This window comes from Lissotriton helveticus, chromosome 5_1 (assembly GCF_964261635.1).
Source record: "Lissotriton helveticus chromosome 5_1, aLisHel1.1, whole genome shotgun sequence".
Classification (NCBI taxonomy): Eukaryota; Metazoa; Chordata; class Amphibia; order Caudata; family Salamandridae; genus Lissotriton; species Lissotriton helveticus.
The window spans coordinates 1030702788-1030722485 of NC_136065.1; the positions used below are offsets into that span (position 1 = coordinate 1030702788).

The 19698-nt window shown below is 43.5% G+C and overlaps 1 protein-coding gene across 1 annotated transcript in view; it reads left to right on the forward strand.

Moving 5' to 3' along the window:
• The window catches only part of PYROXD2 (pyridine nucleotide-disulphide oxidoreductase domain 2), a 541945-nt gene that overhangs the window by 141955 nt on the left and 380292 nt on the right, over nucleotides 1–19698 (forward strand). Inside the window, exon 6 of the mRNA XM_078643559.1 lies at nucleotides 1372–1525. Within this exon, the coding sequence (XP_078499685.1) occupies nucleotides 1372–1525 (154 nt within the window). The remainder of the gene's footprint in view (nucleotides 1–1371; nucleotides 1526–19698) is intronic.

The following is a 19698-nucleotide window of genomic DNA, read 5'->3' on the forward strand; positions in this document are numbered from 1 at the left end:
TAAGAGGCAAGGTATATCAACAGATGCACTGTACCACAGACTTCCTGTGCTTTCAGTATCTGTAATCAGGGCCACTGAAATTATGTGATTCTATACAAACATAGGAGAGTTATGGGTAATGATAGTGTCAATACGGGGCACAATTTTCAGGTATGAAAAGCACTTCTATGAGGTGGATCCGCCTCAATAGTAATGACTCAGATCAGAGAGATTGCTCTAGGGTTTTTGATATGCACATGTCAAATTCAGGAACCTGATTGATTTTTCACTGGGTGGGTGGGAACCATGATGCGGAAATAGTCCATAGGTGTCTGTGTTACCATTATGATTACGGTGATGTAATGCACATATTTCTCAGTGTAGGATTTAATCGGAGTAGTGGTCTGGGGACACTTCCCTGTTAACCTCCAGACTCTCTGTCTCAGGGTGGTATAGAACTTCCACAGTCTTTGTGGATAGGTCCTTAGCTTGACTGGGTCTAATACAAACAGTGATTGATTCTAGGTATTGTTTGTGTTCCACAACTTCAGTGTAAGTGTGACAGGTCAGGATGACATTGCTTTTTGCTGAGTTGCTCTCTGCTTCAAAGTCTTCGCTATAACAATTCGAGTTTAATAAACTGCCAGCCAAAAGTATTTCCTGCGAGTCTTATTAAAATGTTTACTGGCGATTCTTTAACAATAGTCCTGACTAGGCTTGTTTTACTTTGTTCTTTTCCAGAAGATCTGTTTTTGAAAGACGTGCCAAAATGGTAATCCGTGTTATGAGGCTTCTTTAATCAATGTGTTTCTTTTATTTGGCACCGATTAAAAGACTAGTAATAAATAGAATTACGTTTATTGCTGATTGACTATTGCAATTTGGATCCATCAGTTTAACAACGAAATAACGGGTCGGGATAATTAAAAATGTATTGAGCACAGGCAAGATGATGTAAAAAGACAGTGAAATGTAAGCACTTGAGTGCCAGTTCAAAACGCTTTGTATGTAAGTCTCACTTGCTGGCGGGAAATGCCCTTATTGATCTTTTGTAACAATCTTGTAGTTTACAAAGTTACTTAAATACAAAGGTGTAATATATGTACAGTAAATAGAACATACGGATAAATTGCACACTTGTAAGTTGCATAAAGGAAATGTTGCGAGGAGTGTCTGAGTTTTATATGAAAAAAGAGCACTCCAAATAGTGAAGCTTTGACGTATCATATTTGAAGATGTTTAAGTCCTTCTGTTCTTTAAGAAAAAGAAAAGTCATTTCTGAATTCTCATATCTAAAGTGAGATCCATAAAAAGTTCTTGTTTCCCTTTAATTCAAATTTTAGATTCCATTTGTAAACAAATATTTCAGCTGGAATTTGCTTTACTTTCCAGGCTTTTCCAGAATATGAGGACTTTATGAACCGGCTAGTCTTCGCCATTGACCCGTTACTGGATGCAGCTCCCTTAGACGCTGCAGCGATGACGCAAGGATCACTGCGTCAGAGACTACATGCCTTTTCAGCACTCCGTCCTCTGCTCAAAGCAGGTAAATTGGGTTTACAGTTACATTAGAAGAAATCTAAACTCCAGATGAATCCTTGAATCAGATTGATTTCTATTATTTTTTTATAGTGCTATGTACAGCTTCTAGCAATCTTTGAACGAGGGACAAAGGAACCTGCAGGCAAACATGTTAGAATCCGTGAGGGACCATAATAGCGATCTTCTGCTCCTTCTGTTAAGTGACCCAAGAGAGGACTAGAGTGGACTGCTGGGTTAATTATATAAATTACCACAGCACATTAGGTATGGAAGATATCTGTGCAATACTTTGATAATGAAAATAAAAAAGAATGAGTCCTGTAGCATTCTCATTTGCAGTGTAGGTGTGCGAATTTTTTCAAATTACCAGTAGTCCTTACAAATACTATGATTTCTACCAATAAATCATAAATATTTATGCAGTTGGGTTTCTGCATCAACATTTTGACTTCACACTCCCCTTAAGTTGTTTAGAAGGAAAAATACTACCAACATCTATCCACTTTCAAAGTATCAAAAACATAATTGTAAGTTCTGTAGTAGGGGATCTCTGTGTATAGTCATAATCTAGTGAATAGTCCCGCCCATGTGCGTGGACCCCGGAGCAATCAAAAATAATCTCTTAAGGTGACGAAAAATGCAGAACTGCACAGACACTTAAGAGAGAATTTAAAGACAGATAATGCAGCCTATATCCACAGGCTACACTGTCCAGTACTTCAACTAGAAATTCCACCAAAAATCCACAAACAGCAAAGCCTGTCCAGATTTCCCTTGCTTTAACAGCAAAAACCCTCTGGAATGATAGAGAGAAAGACCTGGACAGACACGCCCCATAGGCTGCCATTATGTGGCTCAAAACAGGATACTGTGCCTTTAAGAGAACCTTCCAGAACTTCACAGTATCCCAGAATGCACTGCAGGTCCCTTTTACTTTCAGTTCTTTTTTCCGGCTCCTGCTAGCAGGACCCTGGAGCATTGATCTCTCCCTTTTGGCATTTGTTTTTGTGATTTCTCACTTTTTCAAGTGTTTTTTGGTACTTTGTTGAAAGTACTTTGGTTATTTCTTCTTTGGTGTGCTTTTGGGGCAGTCTTTTTGTCGAATATGCCTGCATTATTTGACAAATTCCCGGAGTGTTCCAGGAAGAAGGCCAAGACTGACCCACATGAAGTGTGTATCCTCTGCCTTCCCTCCTCTCATAACCCTGATGAGTGTGAGATTTGCCAGGGATTTACCACCAGGACCCTGAGAGACAGAAAGAAGATCAGGCTCCAAGGCATGGAGGAGAGAAGACTGCAAGCACGAGGTGGGTCTGGGCAGATTCCATCTGCCAGTACTGAGGCCTCAGTCTCCTGTCCCGGTGGAACCGGCAGGGCGACCAAAGCCACGGAAGTCGCGCTCCCGCTCCGGACGGAGAGGGAGGTCGCGCAATCATCACAGATCCTCGACGAGGTCAAGACGGCGCCACAGGAGGCGCGGATCACGGTCCCGCACGGGCTCTTCCAGTACAAGGTCCTACTCCCCGACCTTGTCAGACTCCCCGGGGACTAGGGTGTCTCCCGTGGATGACATCAGCACGTTCCAGGAGGTTCTCCTGAGGGGTGCAGCGAAATTAGGAATCACGGTGACGGCTCCCACACCTACGACGTCCGTGATCTTTGAGACACTTCACAAGAAACATTTGTCTCGCCCTCTGCTACCGCTCGTGCCAGGCTTGGTAGAGCCAGCGGAAGAGCTGTTCCTTACGCCTGCAGTGACGAGAGCTGCTCCATCCCGTCTGCTGAAGAAGTATAGGGCTCCGGATTCCGACCCGGCTTTTCTAAGGTCTGACCCGTTTCCGGACTCCGTTATAGTGACGGCAGCCAGAAAACAACATTCTACCTCTCCGTCTTCTACCGGGCCTCCGGATAAGGAGAGCCGATGGATCGACTCTAATGGCAGGAAGGCTTGTGGGACGGCGGCTACGGCCATGGCCATGAAGACCGCTAGCGATACGGCTCTGCTGGGACGGTATGATCGTTCCCTGTGGGAATCTCTCCAGCAGTTCACGGAACTCCTGCCACGAGACAAGAGGGAGGATTTCCTAGAAATCCTGAAGGAAGGGATGCTGGTTTCGAACCAGGTTATCAGCGCGGCTGCGGGTGGTTCCCTGTTGGCGGCCCATGGTAACTGTCATGGGATCAACCAGCGACGCCATGCTTGGCTCAGGATCACATCACTCAAGCCGGAGGCCCAGCAGCGAGTGGCTAATCTGCCCTTCTCGGGGGAGACCGTGTTCGGAAAACATGCGGATGATGAGATGGCCCGCATGAAGGCGGAGGCAGAGACTCTGACGGCAGTGGGCTTGGAGAAGCCCAAAGAAAAGAAAGCCTACCGCCCGTTCCAGAGACGGTTCGGGGCACAGGGCCGAGGGCGAGGACAGGCTTCGGGACAGCAGCAGCAACAACAGCAGCAGTTCCGGAGGCCCTTCCAGAAACGTCAGAAGGGTAGAGGAGGTCAGCAGTCCTCTACAGCGAACAAGGTCGCGCCGGGTCTCGACCCTGAGCTGTTACTTCCCCTACATCCGTTACCCGCTCCGGTGGGGGGAAGCGTCCAATTTTTTCTGGCAGAGTGGAGAAAAATTACTCAGGACAAGTGGGTGCTGAATATTGTTTGCAATGGATACAGTCTTCGGTTCACAGGCCCGCCTCCATCGATTCCTCCGGTCAGCTCGCAGTTTCAGCTGCGCGAGCTCCAGGCGGAGGCCGATATCCTGTTGAGGAAAAAGGTGATAGAAGACGTACCTCTGTCTCAAAGAGGAAGAGGTCTGTACTCCCGGTTCTTTCTGGTCCGCAAGAAGGACAAGAACGAGTTCAGGCCCATTCTGGATTTGCGACAAGCAAACAAGTGGATTCGCAGAGAGAAGTTTTGCATGCTGTCGTTGCATCAGATTTATCCTCAGCTGCAACAGGGAGACTGGCTGTGTGCCATAGATCTACAGGATGCATACTTCCATGTGCCCATTGCACACAAACACAGGAAGTTCCTGCGATTCCTAGTCGGCTCCAATCATTATCAGTACACAGTACTGCTATTCGGATTGAAGTCTGCGCCCAGGACATTCTCGAAGTGCATGGCAGTGGTAGCCGCACACCTAAGGAAGAACAAGGTGTTTGTCTACCCGTACCTGGACGATTGGTTGATCAAGGCCTCCTCCTTCTCGGAAGCTCAAGCGCACTTCCGGAAGACGTGCGTTCTCTTGAACAAGCTGGGGTTGCACATCAACATGTCCAAGTCTGTCCCGACTCCGGTCCAGTGCATACAGTACTTGGGAGCCTCCATCAATACGCTGTCAGCAAGCGTGTCTCCTTCGGAGGAGAGACGGTTATCACTCCTTCGGAAGGCTCAGGCTCTTATGACCACTCCATCTACAACAGTGAGGACGGTGTCTTCTCTATTGGGGTCGATGGCCTCTTGTATCTTCCTCACGCCACAAGCACGGCTGCACATGAGACCATTGCAGGAGTGCTTGGAGGATCAGTGGGATCAGAGGAAAGGATCTTGGGACAAAAAGATACGACTGTCTCTGCATGCTCTTCAGTCTCTGAAGTGGTGGTGTTCAGCGGAGAATCTCCTGAGAGGGGTTCCCTTCCACAAGGACATTCCCACGCAGACTATTGTGACGGATGCGTCTCTCCACGGCTGGAGGGCGGACTCCGGAGACCTACAGATTCAAGGGACGTGGGCCCAGATGGAGTCCACGTACCACATCAATTTCCTGGAACTCAGAGCTGTTCACTTGGCACTGAAGGCCTTTCTTCCGTCCTTCCGGACCAACTCTTTGCTTGTTCAGACAGACAATACGACCACGATGTATTACCTCAACAAGCAGGGGGGTCGAGATCCCGCACTCTTTCGCAGGAGGCGCAGGCGATCTGGCACTGGCTTCTGGCCAGAGGACTGACGATAACGGCCCCCCATCTACCAGGTGTGCAGAATGTTCAGGCAGACGCGCTGAGCAGACTGATCCAGGAAAACCACGAATGGGTCATAAACGACGAAGTACTAGGAGAAGTCTTCGCAAGGTGGGGGACTCCAGACGTAGATCTGTTCGCCACCGCAGAAAACAGCAAATGCCGAGACTTCGCCTCCAGGTACTACCAACCAGGGACGCTGGGGAATGCGCTATGGATCAACTGGTCGAACAGCTTTCTGTACACTTTTCCACCCATTCCCCTGATTCCGGCGGTGCTCATCAAACTGTCCCAGTCCAGGGCACGGATGATCCTGATCCTGAATGGTCCAGACAGTGGTGGTTCACGGACCTACTTCACTGGTCGCTCCTTCCTCACATACGGCTGCCGTGCAGGCCGGACCTTCTCACGAAGTTCGGGGGGCAGATGTTGAACCCCAACCTCTCGTCTTTGAGTTTGGCGGCATGGCTCCTGAGAGTGCAATATGGCCATCTGAATCTACCAGAAGATTGCCTGGACATACTGAAGGAGGCTAAGCGACCTTCCACTAGGACTTCTTATGCTTACAAGTGGAAGAGGGTTTGTATCTGGTGCAAGTCTAAGAACTATGACCCGACTACATGTAAGGAAGATGTCATCCTTCCATATCTTCTACATCTGGTGCAGTCTGGCCTTAATGTCCATTCCATTAAGGTTCATCTGGCTGCTTTGACTGCCTACAGGAAATGCCCTTCATAGACTTCCTTCTTTCAGATCCCTGTGATCAAAGACTTTTTGGAAGGCTTGAAGAAAGTGTTCCCTCCTGTCCGGCTTCCTTCGCCTTCATGGGAATTAAATGTGGTGCTGTCCAGATTGATGAAGGAGCCTTTTGAACCTATTCATAAGGCTTCGTTGCAGCACCTATCCTGGAAGGCGGCGTTCCTCGTGGCCATTACATTGGCCCGCAGGGTGAGTGAAATTCAGGCGTTGTGATGCCAAGAACCTTATACTGTATTTCATGCTGCTAAGGTTGTTATGCGTACTCACCCTAAATTTCTTCCTAAAGTTATATCTGACTTTCATGTTAACCAGACCATAACTTTACCTACGTTTTTTCAGAATCCTTCCTCTCCAGCGGAAAGGTCCCTGCATTCCCTGGATGTCAGGAGGGTGTTGAAATTTTATCTGGATAAAACCAAGGATATTCGTAGGTCAGACCAATTGTTTATCAATTATGGATCAGTCAGGACAGGTCTTGCTACCTCTAAACAGTCCATTTCTAGGTGGATTGTGTCCTGTATACAGTTGTGTTACCAAAAAGCTGGTAAGACCTTAGGGGGTAAACCTAAGGCTCATTCCACCAGGGGCAAAGCTGCCACGACTGCTTTGCTCCGTAATGTTCCAGTTGCAGAAATCTGCAAGGCAGCCACTTGGAAGTCGGTCCATACCTTTGCTAAGCATTACTGCCTGGACACTGATGCCAGGGCAGACGCTCAGGTTGGGCAGGCTTCGCTGCGAAATCTGTTCGCACAGTAGTGGTGTTATTTCTCTTTTCTCCACCGCCACTTTGGTGTGGGGATGGGCTTGCCATTCTATTCACTAGATTATGACTATACACAGAGATCCCCTACTACAGAAGGAGTAGTGTCTGTCCTGTAACTCCAGTTCTGTAGTAGGGGTATCTCTGTTATAGTCATAAGCGCCCGCCCTCCTCCCCGGTGGAGAGAGATATTCCTGTAAGGAATGCTTCAGGTCTGGCGTGTTACGCCTTCAAAAAGAACTGAAAGTAAAAGGGACCTGCAGTGCATTCTGGGATACTGTGAAGTTCTGGAAGGTTCTCTTAAAGGCACAGTAGCCTGTTTTGAGCCACATAATGGCAGCCTATGGGGCTTGTCTGTCCAGGTCTTTCTCTCTATCATTCCAGAGGGTTTTTGCTGTTAAAGCAAGGGAAATCTGGACAGGCTTTGCTGTTTGTGGATTTTTGGTCGAATTTCTAGTTGAAGTACTGGACAGTGTAGCCTGTGGATATAGGCTGCATTATCTGTCTTTAAATTCTCTCTTAAGTGTCTGTGCAGTTCTGCATTTTTCGACACCTTAAGAGATTATTTTTGATTGCTCCGGGGTCCACGCACATGGGCGGGACTATTCACTAGATTATGACTATAACAGAGATACCCCTACTACAGAACTGGAGTTACAGGACAGAAACTTCTCCTTATTTCATGAGTAAATTTCACATCAACTGTTGCCAGTGTTTTATGTAAAAACACCACCATACACAAGGAAAGTAGGAGACTTTTCGACTCATGCATAAGTCAGTCATCAGGTACAATCCATAATAAAAGAAGTTTGTACACCCCAAATTTTCAGATAAACAACTTATATCAATGCAGAAGCAGAGGAATGTATGTTTTAACCTATTCCCAACCTGATGCACTGTTCATGTACTTCAGAAGAGCTTGTCTACCAACATGTTTTGCCTGCACTGCTATGCACAGCAATGCTCTCCATCCTCAAACATCCTTTGTTAGCTTCACCAGGAAGTGCAGTCCAATGTAATGCCTGCAGCCCGCTTTATGTTTTCGGTACTTGAGCTCAATTTCCACATAGCGTTGGGGGAAAGGTGAGTGGATAGAGTTTGAAATACAAAATGGTTCATAGCCTGCAGATATGGCAGTGATAACTGATTGCTTCTGAGATGTGACTGCTAAAGTTTCTTGCCTTGTTGAGTATCAGATTTTGTATTTTACTGTTGCTGAACAAGGACCTAGACCTCTTCTCAGGTTCCTGAGGATTTCGCTTTTCTCTTCTTTTTAGTTTGTTCTTTTATATCCTCCTGTTGTTATTAGACTTTTTGCTGTAGCGCATATTTTGCTAGGGAGTTTGAGCTCAAGTCGAATATGCATGTTCAAAACTCCTGATACAAATTAGCTTTGCTCGGCATTGGTCAGGGATTCTATGTGGCTCTGGAAGCACATGGAGTATGGTTTAGCACCTGTTATAAGATGGGGTATATTTAGAGACCCATTAACCTCTCAACCATGCAATTTACTTTTGGGCACAAAAGTATGACTCTGCGCTGCTTTATGTCCAAGTGTACTGTGGAAGTCACGCTTGTTGAATGGTGGTCTACTGTGCGTCTTAAACTCCTACCGTATGCCAGTACCATGTCATCTAGCATGAGATGGCATTGTTCTTCTTCTAAAGGGCAGTAAACTGGTAGTGGAACAGAAAAATGCCAGACAGACAAGCTACAGAGCATTTGTTCATCTATGGGAATTGTGGAGGTTGCTGGGGGTTGTTTCGGAAATACTGCCCCTTTTCTCTGTCTATATAGAAATAATTCTGTCAGCCAAAGGGAACTCGAATCGAGATGCTGAAATTGCAACCTTTAGCCAGGTTAGCATTGTTCATTTCCCTGAATTACCAAAAGATCTCTAAATACAAACTTGAGGGTTTCTGGTAATGATGTTGATTACTGCATCGGCCATTAATTCCATATTTACAGGAGAATATATTCAGAGTCATTCAATCCATTCATCAGTTCACTTGCCAAATATCCATTGACTTCTTCACAGATGTATTTCTCTGATATAAGGGATCCTAAGTGTTCAAGAGCAATCAAACACAGGGGTTCTACCAAACGTTATGGTGTTTGTTATGGGAGGATTTATTCATTTTAATCATTTTTCGATATAGGTGGCACTGTACATCTGTGTCAATCAGTTCATCTGAAGCAGAAATCCACAGCATTCCCCCAGTAATATCGTTTTGCTATGATTCCACATATGTAATAGCGATGATATTCTGACTGCACCTTAAGTGAATTCCCTATAAAGCTACAGAGTGCAGAGCTCATTGCAAGCTTGTTTTAATGCTTCTATTTCATGGCTGTTAAATCCCAGTGAATGGAAGTCCATTGTTGAAATGTCTTCACTTCCTCCCACAATCTAGGATTTGTAAATACTGATTTGCGTTGCCACACGTGTTTCTTTCTGAATCTGTATCACAAGTAATGCTGGCATACCACATGCAATATTACTACTCCTGACTTTTTGAGAGCACATTTTGGGCTCAAAAAGCTTCTCCTATAACAAATGTTTTGGATTGAGTTTTTTCATGTTTTGTCATTTGGTGGTCTTAATGAATATGTGCATACATGTTTTTTTTAATTATCACGTCATGGCAGGGCCTGATTAGAAGGACTGGAAGGATTCTTTAAGTACTCTAAAATACAGCATGCTTGGAACAAGATAACCTGTGTAATTAGTTGTTGTTTTATCTTGTTTTATATTGATGGTCAATATTGTGGGATAGTTTTACCCTAGCGGTGGTCATAAGGAATGTTTTTAAGGAGGATTAAGGTATGGTAAAATCTATGTGATTAGAACTGGTCCTCAATGAAAATGTTTCAGTTATGATTTAGACTTAAGAATGAGATACTTGTTATTAACTTAGGTTCTGATGAAGGATATGGTGCATCCAATATGCATTGACCAGTAATAAGCAACGGTTTAATAATCTACTTAATTAATAAGGATATGAATATTGATCGAACATTCAAGTGAAAATCAATCTTGAATCATTTTGAAAGAAGAAAAATAATCACTAGATTAGTTTGTGTTCCGAGTGTGGATAAGGGACCTAGAGCGACCTCAGAAGTTGACGCAGTCTCGTCCAAGAGTTTGGATCTTTATAAAGACTATAGTGGAAAGACAAGAGCGGCCATGGTTAAAAAATAAAATAAAGTCAAAGCTTTGAAAAATAGAAAAATGAAGAGTGCTGAAATGGTTATAAGTTGTCAAATATTTCTAAAGGTTAGCATTACACGAGTCTAAGGTTTCCATTCAAAGTCGCAAAAAAAGTTATTCATTACACCCAATCAGCCTAGCGATTTGAGATTAGCCCTGCAGTGAGTTGGGGCCATAAAAGTTAATGACCCCTTGTTCTTTTTCTTTCCAGGTATTTGTATATTTATTGCTTTCATTTCATTTTGAATTTGTAAGAACTGGCAAACTCTGAGGTTCATAGTCCATTAATGTTGACTTCACTCCTTGTATTTTTCTTATTTTCTGAACTTTTCCAACGTAGCCACTGCGGTACCTTTGGGGTGTTAGGTCTTTTCATAATAGTAAAAAGCAGCACTATGTACAGACTTCAGGGAGAACCCAGGCTAATCCCATGCCATATTCAAGTACAACACTCTTTGTGCTCTTTCAGACATGGCATAGGCACCTTTGTACTCTCCTACACATGCATATATTTTTGGTTGAGCTTGTCTTCCAACATTCTGCAATTGAATAACCCTACGCAGAAACATGCTTTGACTCTCCCATTTTCAATATTTCCTCTCCAACAGGAAGTAAAATCAATTTTTCAGACATGAAGACTCATCATCCTTTAGGTCCCAGTGCCCAGTGGGCTCCTTTACTACATGACAGCCAGATGGCCTCAGATTGCATTGTTAGGGTTACTAAATCCCTCCAGTCAGCAGACTAAAGTGCTTCCGGGTCTGATCATTTGATGATACAGTGAAATATAGAGCTGTAATCTTGGTCAACATCAGCCGATTCATGGACTAAACCCATCCATGGTTGCCAGATAGGCATGACAAGGTGTAGCAACTACTACCACTCGCTTTCCCTTGCTACACATAATCTCAAGTATCTTGCAAGTAGAAGGAACAGAATATAAGCAGGTCTTCTTGCCTTCTGTGCTTTGTACTTCTTGTCCACCCCCTACGCATTCAGCGTTGAAAATGAGAGACTGATGGTGGTTTAAGGGTGGGACAAGACATCCTCCCTGGATTGACATCAGGAACGATGTTATGTAACTTCTACTACACCTGAAATTTGAGGTGAATCATGTCTTTGTTGTTATGATTCCACATATGTAATAGAGATGATATTCTGACGGCTCCTTAAGTGAATTCCCTATAAAGTTACAGAGTGCAGAACTCATTGCAAGCTTGTTGTAATGCTTCTAATTCATGGCTGTTAAATTCCAGTGAATGGACGTCCATTGTTGAAATGTCTTCACTTGCTTCCACAATCTAAGATTTGTAAATACTGATTTGCGTTGCCACAGGTGTTTTTGTTTAAATCTGTATCAAAAGTAATGCTGATATACCACATGCAATTTTACTACTCCTGACTTTTTAAGAACACATTTTGGGCTCAAAAAGCTTCTCCTAAAACAACTGTTTTAGATTGAGTGTTTTCATATGTTGACATTTGGTAGTCTTAATGAATAGGTGCATACATGTTTTTTTTATTATCACGTCATAGCAGTGCCTTATTAGAAGGATACTTTAAGTATCTTAAAATACAGCTTGCTTGGAACAAGAGAACATGTGTAATTAGATGTTGTTTTATCTAGTTTTGCCCTCGCGGTGGTCATAAGGTATGTTTATAAGGAGGATTAAGGTAAGGTAAAATCAATGTGATTAGAACTGGTCCTTAACCCCTTCGCTGCTAGCCACCCCCCGTGCTAAGCTTTTCTTGGCTGTTTGGGGTAGTGCGCGCTTAGGCCCCTGTAACTGTTTGACCACATAAGGTTTCCACACCAAATTTGCGTCCTTTTCTTCCAACATCATGGGGATTCTAAAGGTACCCAGGGTTTGTGGATTGTGAATTTTTGGAGGGGTCTAAAAAATTAGCCAAAATACAGTTAATTTTTCTTTTTTTTTTTAAATTGGTGAAAAGGGCTACAAATGAAAGCTTCTGGGTTTTTCCCTGCAAATGGTATCAAAAAAGGGTTTATGGGCTGAAATAACAATTTTCACAGATTTTAGGGAATGACAGACTTTTTTCAGAAAGCCAACATTTTTTACACAGTTTTGGCATTTTTTTGGGACATAGCCTATTTTTGCTATTTTTTGTGCTTTCAACCTCCTTCCACTTAATGCTAGAAATGGGTATGAAAGCAATAATGGATCCTGAGAATCTATACATTTTAGAAAAGTAGGCGAAATTCTGAATTCAGCAAGGGGTCATTTGTGTAGATCCATCTAGGTTTCTTAATGGAAACTAACAGTTAAATAAAGGAAAAATTAAATTAGTTGAAAAAAACAGCCTTTTGTGTCAACGTTTTCACCTGTAACTTCTTCTAATTATGACAGCTCTTTAAAAGCAATATATCGTTACATCCACTGGACCCTACTGGTTGTGGGGATATATAGGACTTGTAGGTTCGCCAAGAACCCGACGAACCCAGAGTCAAAAACTGAGCAGCAATTTGCAATTGCAATGACTTTTTATTATGTACCGGGTATATAGTAATTATTTTGGGAAAATGTATACATGGAAAAATCAGTATGAAAGACACCTATGTATTTCTGAAATGGGAACAAAATATAGAGTTTAGAAACAGTAGATATTTGCACATTTCTGAAATTGGGAATACTCATACTAGCATGAGAATTATCGGTCATTTTTTAAAACGACTTCTTTTTTACACAATGTCTTTCATTTGGAAGGCAGAAATACATCAAAAGTCAATAGGTAATAACAGATGCTTTACAAATCTGAATTACCCTAAGTCTCCCGATAAAAATGGTACCTCACTTGTATGGGTAGGGATAGTGCCTACGACAGGAAATGGCTCAAAACCCAACTTGAACACACCACATTTTCACAATGAAAAATTACCCTTTTTTTGCAAAGTGCCTAGCTGTAGTTTTTGAACCCTAGCTCTGCCAGAACCTAAGGAAACTTAGAAAACCTATACATTTTTTTAAAGTAGACACCCAGAGGAATCCAGGATGGCGTGAATTGACTACCTCTCACCAGGTTCTGTTAACCAGAATCCCTTGCAAACGTAACTTTTGTAAAAAAAACAACACATTTTCCTCACATTCTGTGGTCGAAAGTTCTGGAATTTGTGTGGATCCACAAATTTCCACCCACCCCACGTTCTCCAAAGTCTTCCGAGAAAAATAGTACCTCACTTGCGTGGGTAGGCCTAGTGCCCGCTACACGAAACGGAGCAAAATGCAACGTGGACACACCTCAATTTAGCAGTGAAAAATGATCCTTTTTAGGTCTCGCCTGAGCCTGCGCACATGCGCTACCCTCTCAGACCTTAGGTAACTACTTAGAAAACTGGTACTTCCTGGCCACCAGCTTGCCAGAACGCGCACAAGCATGCGCGTAGCTGCGTGCGCATCCCTTGTGTGCTTCGTGTCATCATGATCACTTTCGCTTCGCGCAGCTGCGCTCGTATCCCTTGCATGCTTTGCGTCATCGTGATCACTTTCGCTTTGCCGTCCGCCTCAGCCTGCCAGCAGCAATCCTCTCTCAAGGTACGGCCCCTCCGAGTGTATATTTTATTTTTCTTGAAGTGCAGCCTCTTGCCTTGTTTCTCTTCTGTTCCCATCGCCTGACGTGCCATCTCTGTATTGCTGCAAATACTAATCACAGAACAGCCTCCCTTAAAACGTCTTTTATGTGTACTTTTACAACCACCATTGTTAAATGCCAACACATGCGCATCTTTGTTCCCGACTTTTATTCCTGTCTAAATTGGTCTTCTAAACCGCGTCACCCACTCTTAACAGGACATCACCCGCCGTCTGTGTTGAGGATGGTTACATCTGAATCCGAGTGGACATTTTATTTTTCTTGAAGTGCAGCCTCTTGCCTTGTTTCTCTTCTGTTCCCATCTCCTTACGTGCTCCGTATTGCCGCAAATGCTAATCACAGAACGGCCCCTCTTAAAACGTCTTTTATGTGTACTTTTACAACCACCATTGTTAAATGCCAACACATGCGCAGCTTCGTTCCCAACTTTTATTCCTGTCTAAATTGGTCTTCAAAACATTTTATGCTTTGGTTACACAAGGAATACATGACTGACTCGGTTATGTGTTTGCATGTGCCGTGTGAAATCTTAACGGCTACAGTCCATTAATGCCCCTAAGCTTAGGCGCACTGGCTTGACTTGCGTGTTTATCTGCCGCTTATATCTTTCACTTATTTATGCGGTGACACGTCTGGCTGTATCTTTGCTCAATCCTTTTCAAATGATGGGGCTAGGGTCTGTTATTTTCCTTGTTGCGCTGGGGCACACTTCTTTGAAGTTGTTTGTTAATTTGCCTCTTGATTCTCGTAATAACTCTTCGAGCTGGGGCATACTTGCCTGACTCTGTTTTCAGTCTGCCGCTTGTTACCTTGTAACCGTGCCTCCTATCATTCACTGGGATGTTCTTAAGTATCCCGTCTCTTCAGTTTGTCAATAGTTCATAAGGTTGTTTTTTTTATTCATCAATATTTAGCATTTTGGAAAGACGTAATCCCCTGGCAGTGTATCGTTTAGTTATGTTTTGACCCAAACATTAGCACATGTCTCAGACGCAAATGCTTAACCTTAGGAGCTATCCTGCTTCTTTGGCAAAAATGTTTTCATTAGAGGGCCCTTGTATTCTGTTTTCTTTCCCCTCTTTCGCCTATAGCTCCCATATCATTGCATGACTGACTGCCATGGTTTGAACATGCTCATTATAGTTCTTGTTCGCCTGCAGCCTGGCTCCCAGCGAGAGGGTTACCTCTATTGTTTGGAGTACCAGACTGCTCAAGGACCAGAGGTGTCAGAGTGCTAGGGCATGCCCAGGGTGTGGGGCTTTGGGCGCATTTAGTGGGGGAGCCACTAGAGATTTATAGAGCACAGCTGAAATGGGCAGTGTCCTGGCACCTTAAACCTGGCACTTCACACCCACGCTACAACCTACCACTTCCTACTTACCTAACTATTCATGATATTGGATTTTCGGCACAATAAAATACACTGAACATAATCTTCACAAAAGTTATTTACAAAATTTTAAGCTATTGCCATTATAAATTACAATAACTTTTATTTAAGTATTAATTATTAATAAACAAGATAAAAGCCATTGTTATTTGTAATATCAATACATCTAAGTCACGTAAATACAACACATATTGCATTACAAATGCTATAGGTGTCATATTTCCAAAAGTTAAAACTATTGGCATTGTAAATGACAAAGCTATTAATTTCGCTATTTTTAAAACCAACACATAAATACAAAATTTGTCATTTACAATACCAATAGCTCAAACTTTCCTAATGTGAGACCTATTAGCTATGCCAATGCTTGTTTGGCAAAGTGCCTACATGTAGTTTTCTAACCATAGCTATGCCCACACCTAGGGAAACCTAGCAAACCTATACATTTTTGAAAACTAGACACCTAGGGGAATCCAGGATGGGGTGACTTGACTGCCTCCCACCAGGTTCTAGTACCCAGAAACCCTTGCTTACCTTAAAAAGTGTCCAAAAAAACAAATGTTTCCCACATTTCTGTGGTGGAAAGTTCTGGAATCTATGTTGATCCAGCAATTCCCACAAACCTCGTGTTCCCCAAAGCCTTCCGAGAAAAATGGTACCTTATTTGTGTGGGTCGGCCTAGTGCCGGCGACACGAAACAGCGCAAAACGCAACGTGGACACACCTCAATTTCGCAGTGAAAAATTACCCTTTTTTGGCAAAGTGCCTAGCTGTAGTTTTTTAACCATAGCTCTGTCGGCACATAGGGAAACCTAGCAAACCTATACATTTTTGAAAACTAGACACCCAGGGGAATACAGGATGGGGTGACTTGACTGCCTCGCACCAGGTTCTGTTACCCAGAATCCTTTGTTCTGTTACCCAGAATCCTTTGCAAACCAAAAACATTGTCCAAAAAAATTTCTGTTGTGGAAAGTTCTGGAATCTGTGTTGATCTACAAATTTCCACCCACCCCGCGTTCCCCAAAGTCTTCCGAGAAAAATGGTACCTCACTTGTGTGAGTCGGCCTTGTGCTCGCGACAGGAAACAGTGCAAAACGCAACGTGGACACACCTCAGTATCGCAGTGATAAATGACACTTTGTTGGCAAAGTTCCTAGCTGTAGTTTTTGAACCATAGCTCTGCCGGCACCTCGGGAAAAGTAGCAAACCTATACATTTTTGAAAACTAAACACCCAGGGGAATCCATGATATGGTGACTTGACTGCCTCCCACCAGGTTCTGTTAACCAGAATCCCTTGCAAACCTAAAAGGTTGTCAAAAAAACAACATTTTCCTCACATTTCTGTGGTGAAAAGTTCTGGAATATGCGTGGATCCACACATTTCCTCCCACCCAGCGTTCCCCCATGTCTCCCAATAAAAATGGTACCTCAACTGTGTGGGTGGGTCAAGGACCCGCGACAGGCAAGGGCCCAAAACCTATTGAGGCGACATCAAAATTAACTATCACAAACCAAACTGGTTTTGCATGGGGTTCCCATGAGTTTTTGGCCCGGGGCTCGGCAGCCATCTAGGATCTAGGGAAACCTACCTAACCCATACATTTCTTGGAACTAGACACCTGGGGGAGTCCAGCGATAAATATTGCCCCCAAAGGAAAGTGACCCTTGCCCAAGGGGTCACTCTCCACAAATAAATCCCTTGTGGTCTAGTGGACACTATTCAACACAAAATGGCGAGATCTGCCCCCCCCAAGGGGGCAGATAGCCACAAACAATGCCCCCAAAGGGAGTGACTCTTGCCCAAGGGGCCACTCCCCACAAATTTCCCTGGTGTCCCAATTGGCCAATTATTTAAAATATATGGCGAAATCTGTCCCCCAGGGGGGCAGACCAAGCCATACAATATTGCCCCAAAAAGGGGAGCGACCCTTGCCTAAGAGGCCGCTCCCCCCAACAGAAAAAACTTGGCCCTTTAAACAAAAACAAAATCCCTGGTGTCTAGTGTGCATTCCTGCTGCACAATCGCACGATCGTGCAGCAGGAAAGCACAAAAGAGGCATCAAGGGTAAGGAAAACCCTTTCCTTCCCCCGATGCCTCTTTTGCTAAAATCCCACTCTCCCTAGAGGAAAAACGTACCTCTTTGTTCCCCGACGTGCTGGAAGCAAATGGCTTCCAGCACGTCTGGGAGGAAAGGGAAACCTCAAATGATGCCAGTGCGCTGACGTCATTGATGACGTGGAGAGGGGGGGCGGGGGGAGGTAGGGGAAGGGCTTCCCCTGCCTTCCCCAGTGAAAACACCCAGATTGGCGTCCCACGGGGGGAGCGCCAGTGCTTCCCTCATGGGTGGGTGCCATGACGGCCTGGAGCTGTCATGAGCTCACGAACACTGTGCATCATGACGGCTCCAGGCCGTCATGAGCACCGAATGGGTTAATGAGAATGTTTCCGATATTATGTATAATTAAGAATGAGATAATTGTTATTAACTCAGGTTCTGATGAAGGATATGCTGCATCCAATATGCATTGACCAGTAACAAGCAAAGTTTTAAGAATATCAACTTTATTAATAAGGATATGATTATTGATCGAACATTCAAGTGAAAGTCAATCAGGAATCATTTTGAAAGAAGATTGGTTTGTGCACCGAGTGTGGATTAAGGACCTAGAGCAACCCCAAAAGTTGACGAGGTCTCGTCCAAGAGTTTGGATCTTTATAAAGACCATAGTGGAAAGACAAGAGAGGCCATGGTTAAAAAGTAAAATAAAGTCAAAGCTTTGAAAAATAGAAAAATGAAGAGTGCTGAAATGGTTAGAAATTGTCAAATATTTCTAATGGTTATCATTACTCGAGTTTAAGCCACACATAAAGTTATTCATCACACCCAATCAGCCTAGCCATTTGAGATTTGCCCTGCAGTGATTTGGGGCCATAAAAGTTAATAACCCCTTGTTCTTTTTCTTTCCAGTTATTTGTATATTTATTGCTATTATTTCATTTTGAATTTGTAAGAACTGGCACACTCTGAGGTTCATAGTCCATTAATGTTGGCAGCACTCTTTGTCTTTTTCTTATTTTTTGTTTCGTTTCCAACATAGCCACTGCGGTATCTTTGGGGTGTTAGGTCCTTTCATAATAGTAAACAACAGCACAATGTGCAAACTTCAGGGAGAACCCAGGCTAATCCCATGCCATATTCAAGCACAACACTCTCTGTGCTCTTTCAGACATGGCATAGGCACCTTTGTACTCTCCTACACATGCATACATTTCTGGTAGAGCTTGTCTCCCAGCATGCTAAAATTGAACAACCCTACGCAGAAACATGCCTGGACTCTCCCACTTCCATTTTTTCCTCTCTATCAGGAAATTATATCCATTTTTCAGCCATGAAGACTCATCATCCTCTAGGTCCCAGTGCCCAGTGGGCTCCTTTACTACATGACAGCCAGATGGCCTCACATTCCATTATTAGGGTTACTAAATCCCTCCATTCAGCAGATTAAGGTGCTTAAAGGTCTGGTAATTTGATAATACTGTGAAATATAGAGCTCTAATCTTGGTCAACATCAGCTGAATCGTGGACTAAACCCATCCATGGTTGCCAGATAGGCATGACAAGGTGTAGCAACTACTACCACTCGCTTTCCCTTGCTACTCATAATCTCAGGTATCTTGCAAGTAGAAGGAACAGAATATAAGCACGTCTTCTTGACTTCTGTACTTTGTACTTCTTGTCCACCTCCTACGCATTCTGCGCTGAAAATGAGAGACTGATGGTGGTTTAAGGGTAGGACAAGACATCCACCCTGGATTGACATCAGGAACGCTGTTATGTAACTTCTACTACACCTGAAATTTGAGGCGAATCATGTCTTTGTTGCTATGATTCCACATATGTAATAGCGATGATATTCTGACGGCTCCTTAAGTGAATTCCCTATAAAGCTACGGAGTGCAGAGCTCATTGCAAGCTTGTTTTAATGCTTCTATTTCATGGCTGTTAAATCCCAGTGAATGGAAGTCATTGTTGAAATGTCTTCACTTCCTCCCACAATCTAAGATTTGTAAATAGTGATTTGGGTTGCCACAAGTGTTTCAGTCTGAATCTGTATCATAAGTAATGCTGACATACCACATGCAATATTACTACTTCTGGCGTTTTGAGAACACATTTTGGACTCAAAAAGCTTCTCCTAAAACAACTGTTTTGGATTGAATTTTTTCATGTTGACATTTGGTGGTCTTAATGAATACGTGCATACATGTTTTTTTATTATCACTTCATGGCAGTGCATGATTAGAAGGAGTGGAAGGATTCTTTAAGTGCTCTAAAATACAGCACGCTCGGAACAAGAGAACATGTGTAATTAGATGTTGTTTTATCTTGTTTTATATTGATGGTCAATTTTGTGGGATAGTTTTGCCCTAGAGGTGGTCATAAGGTATGTTTTAAGTAGGATTAAGGTATGGTCAAATCAATGTGAT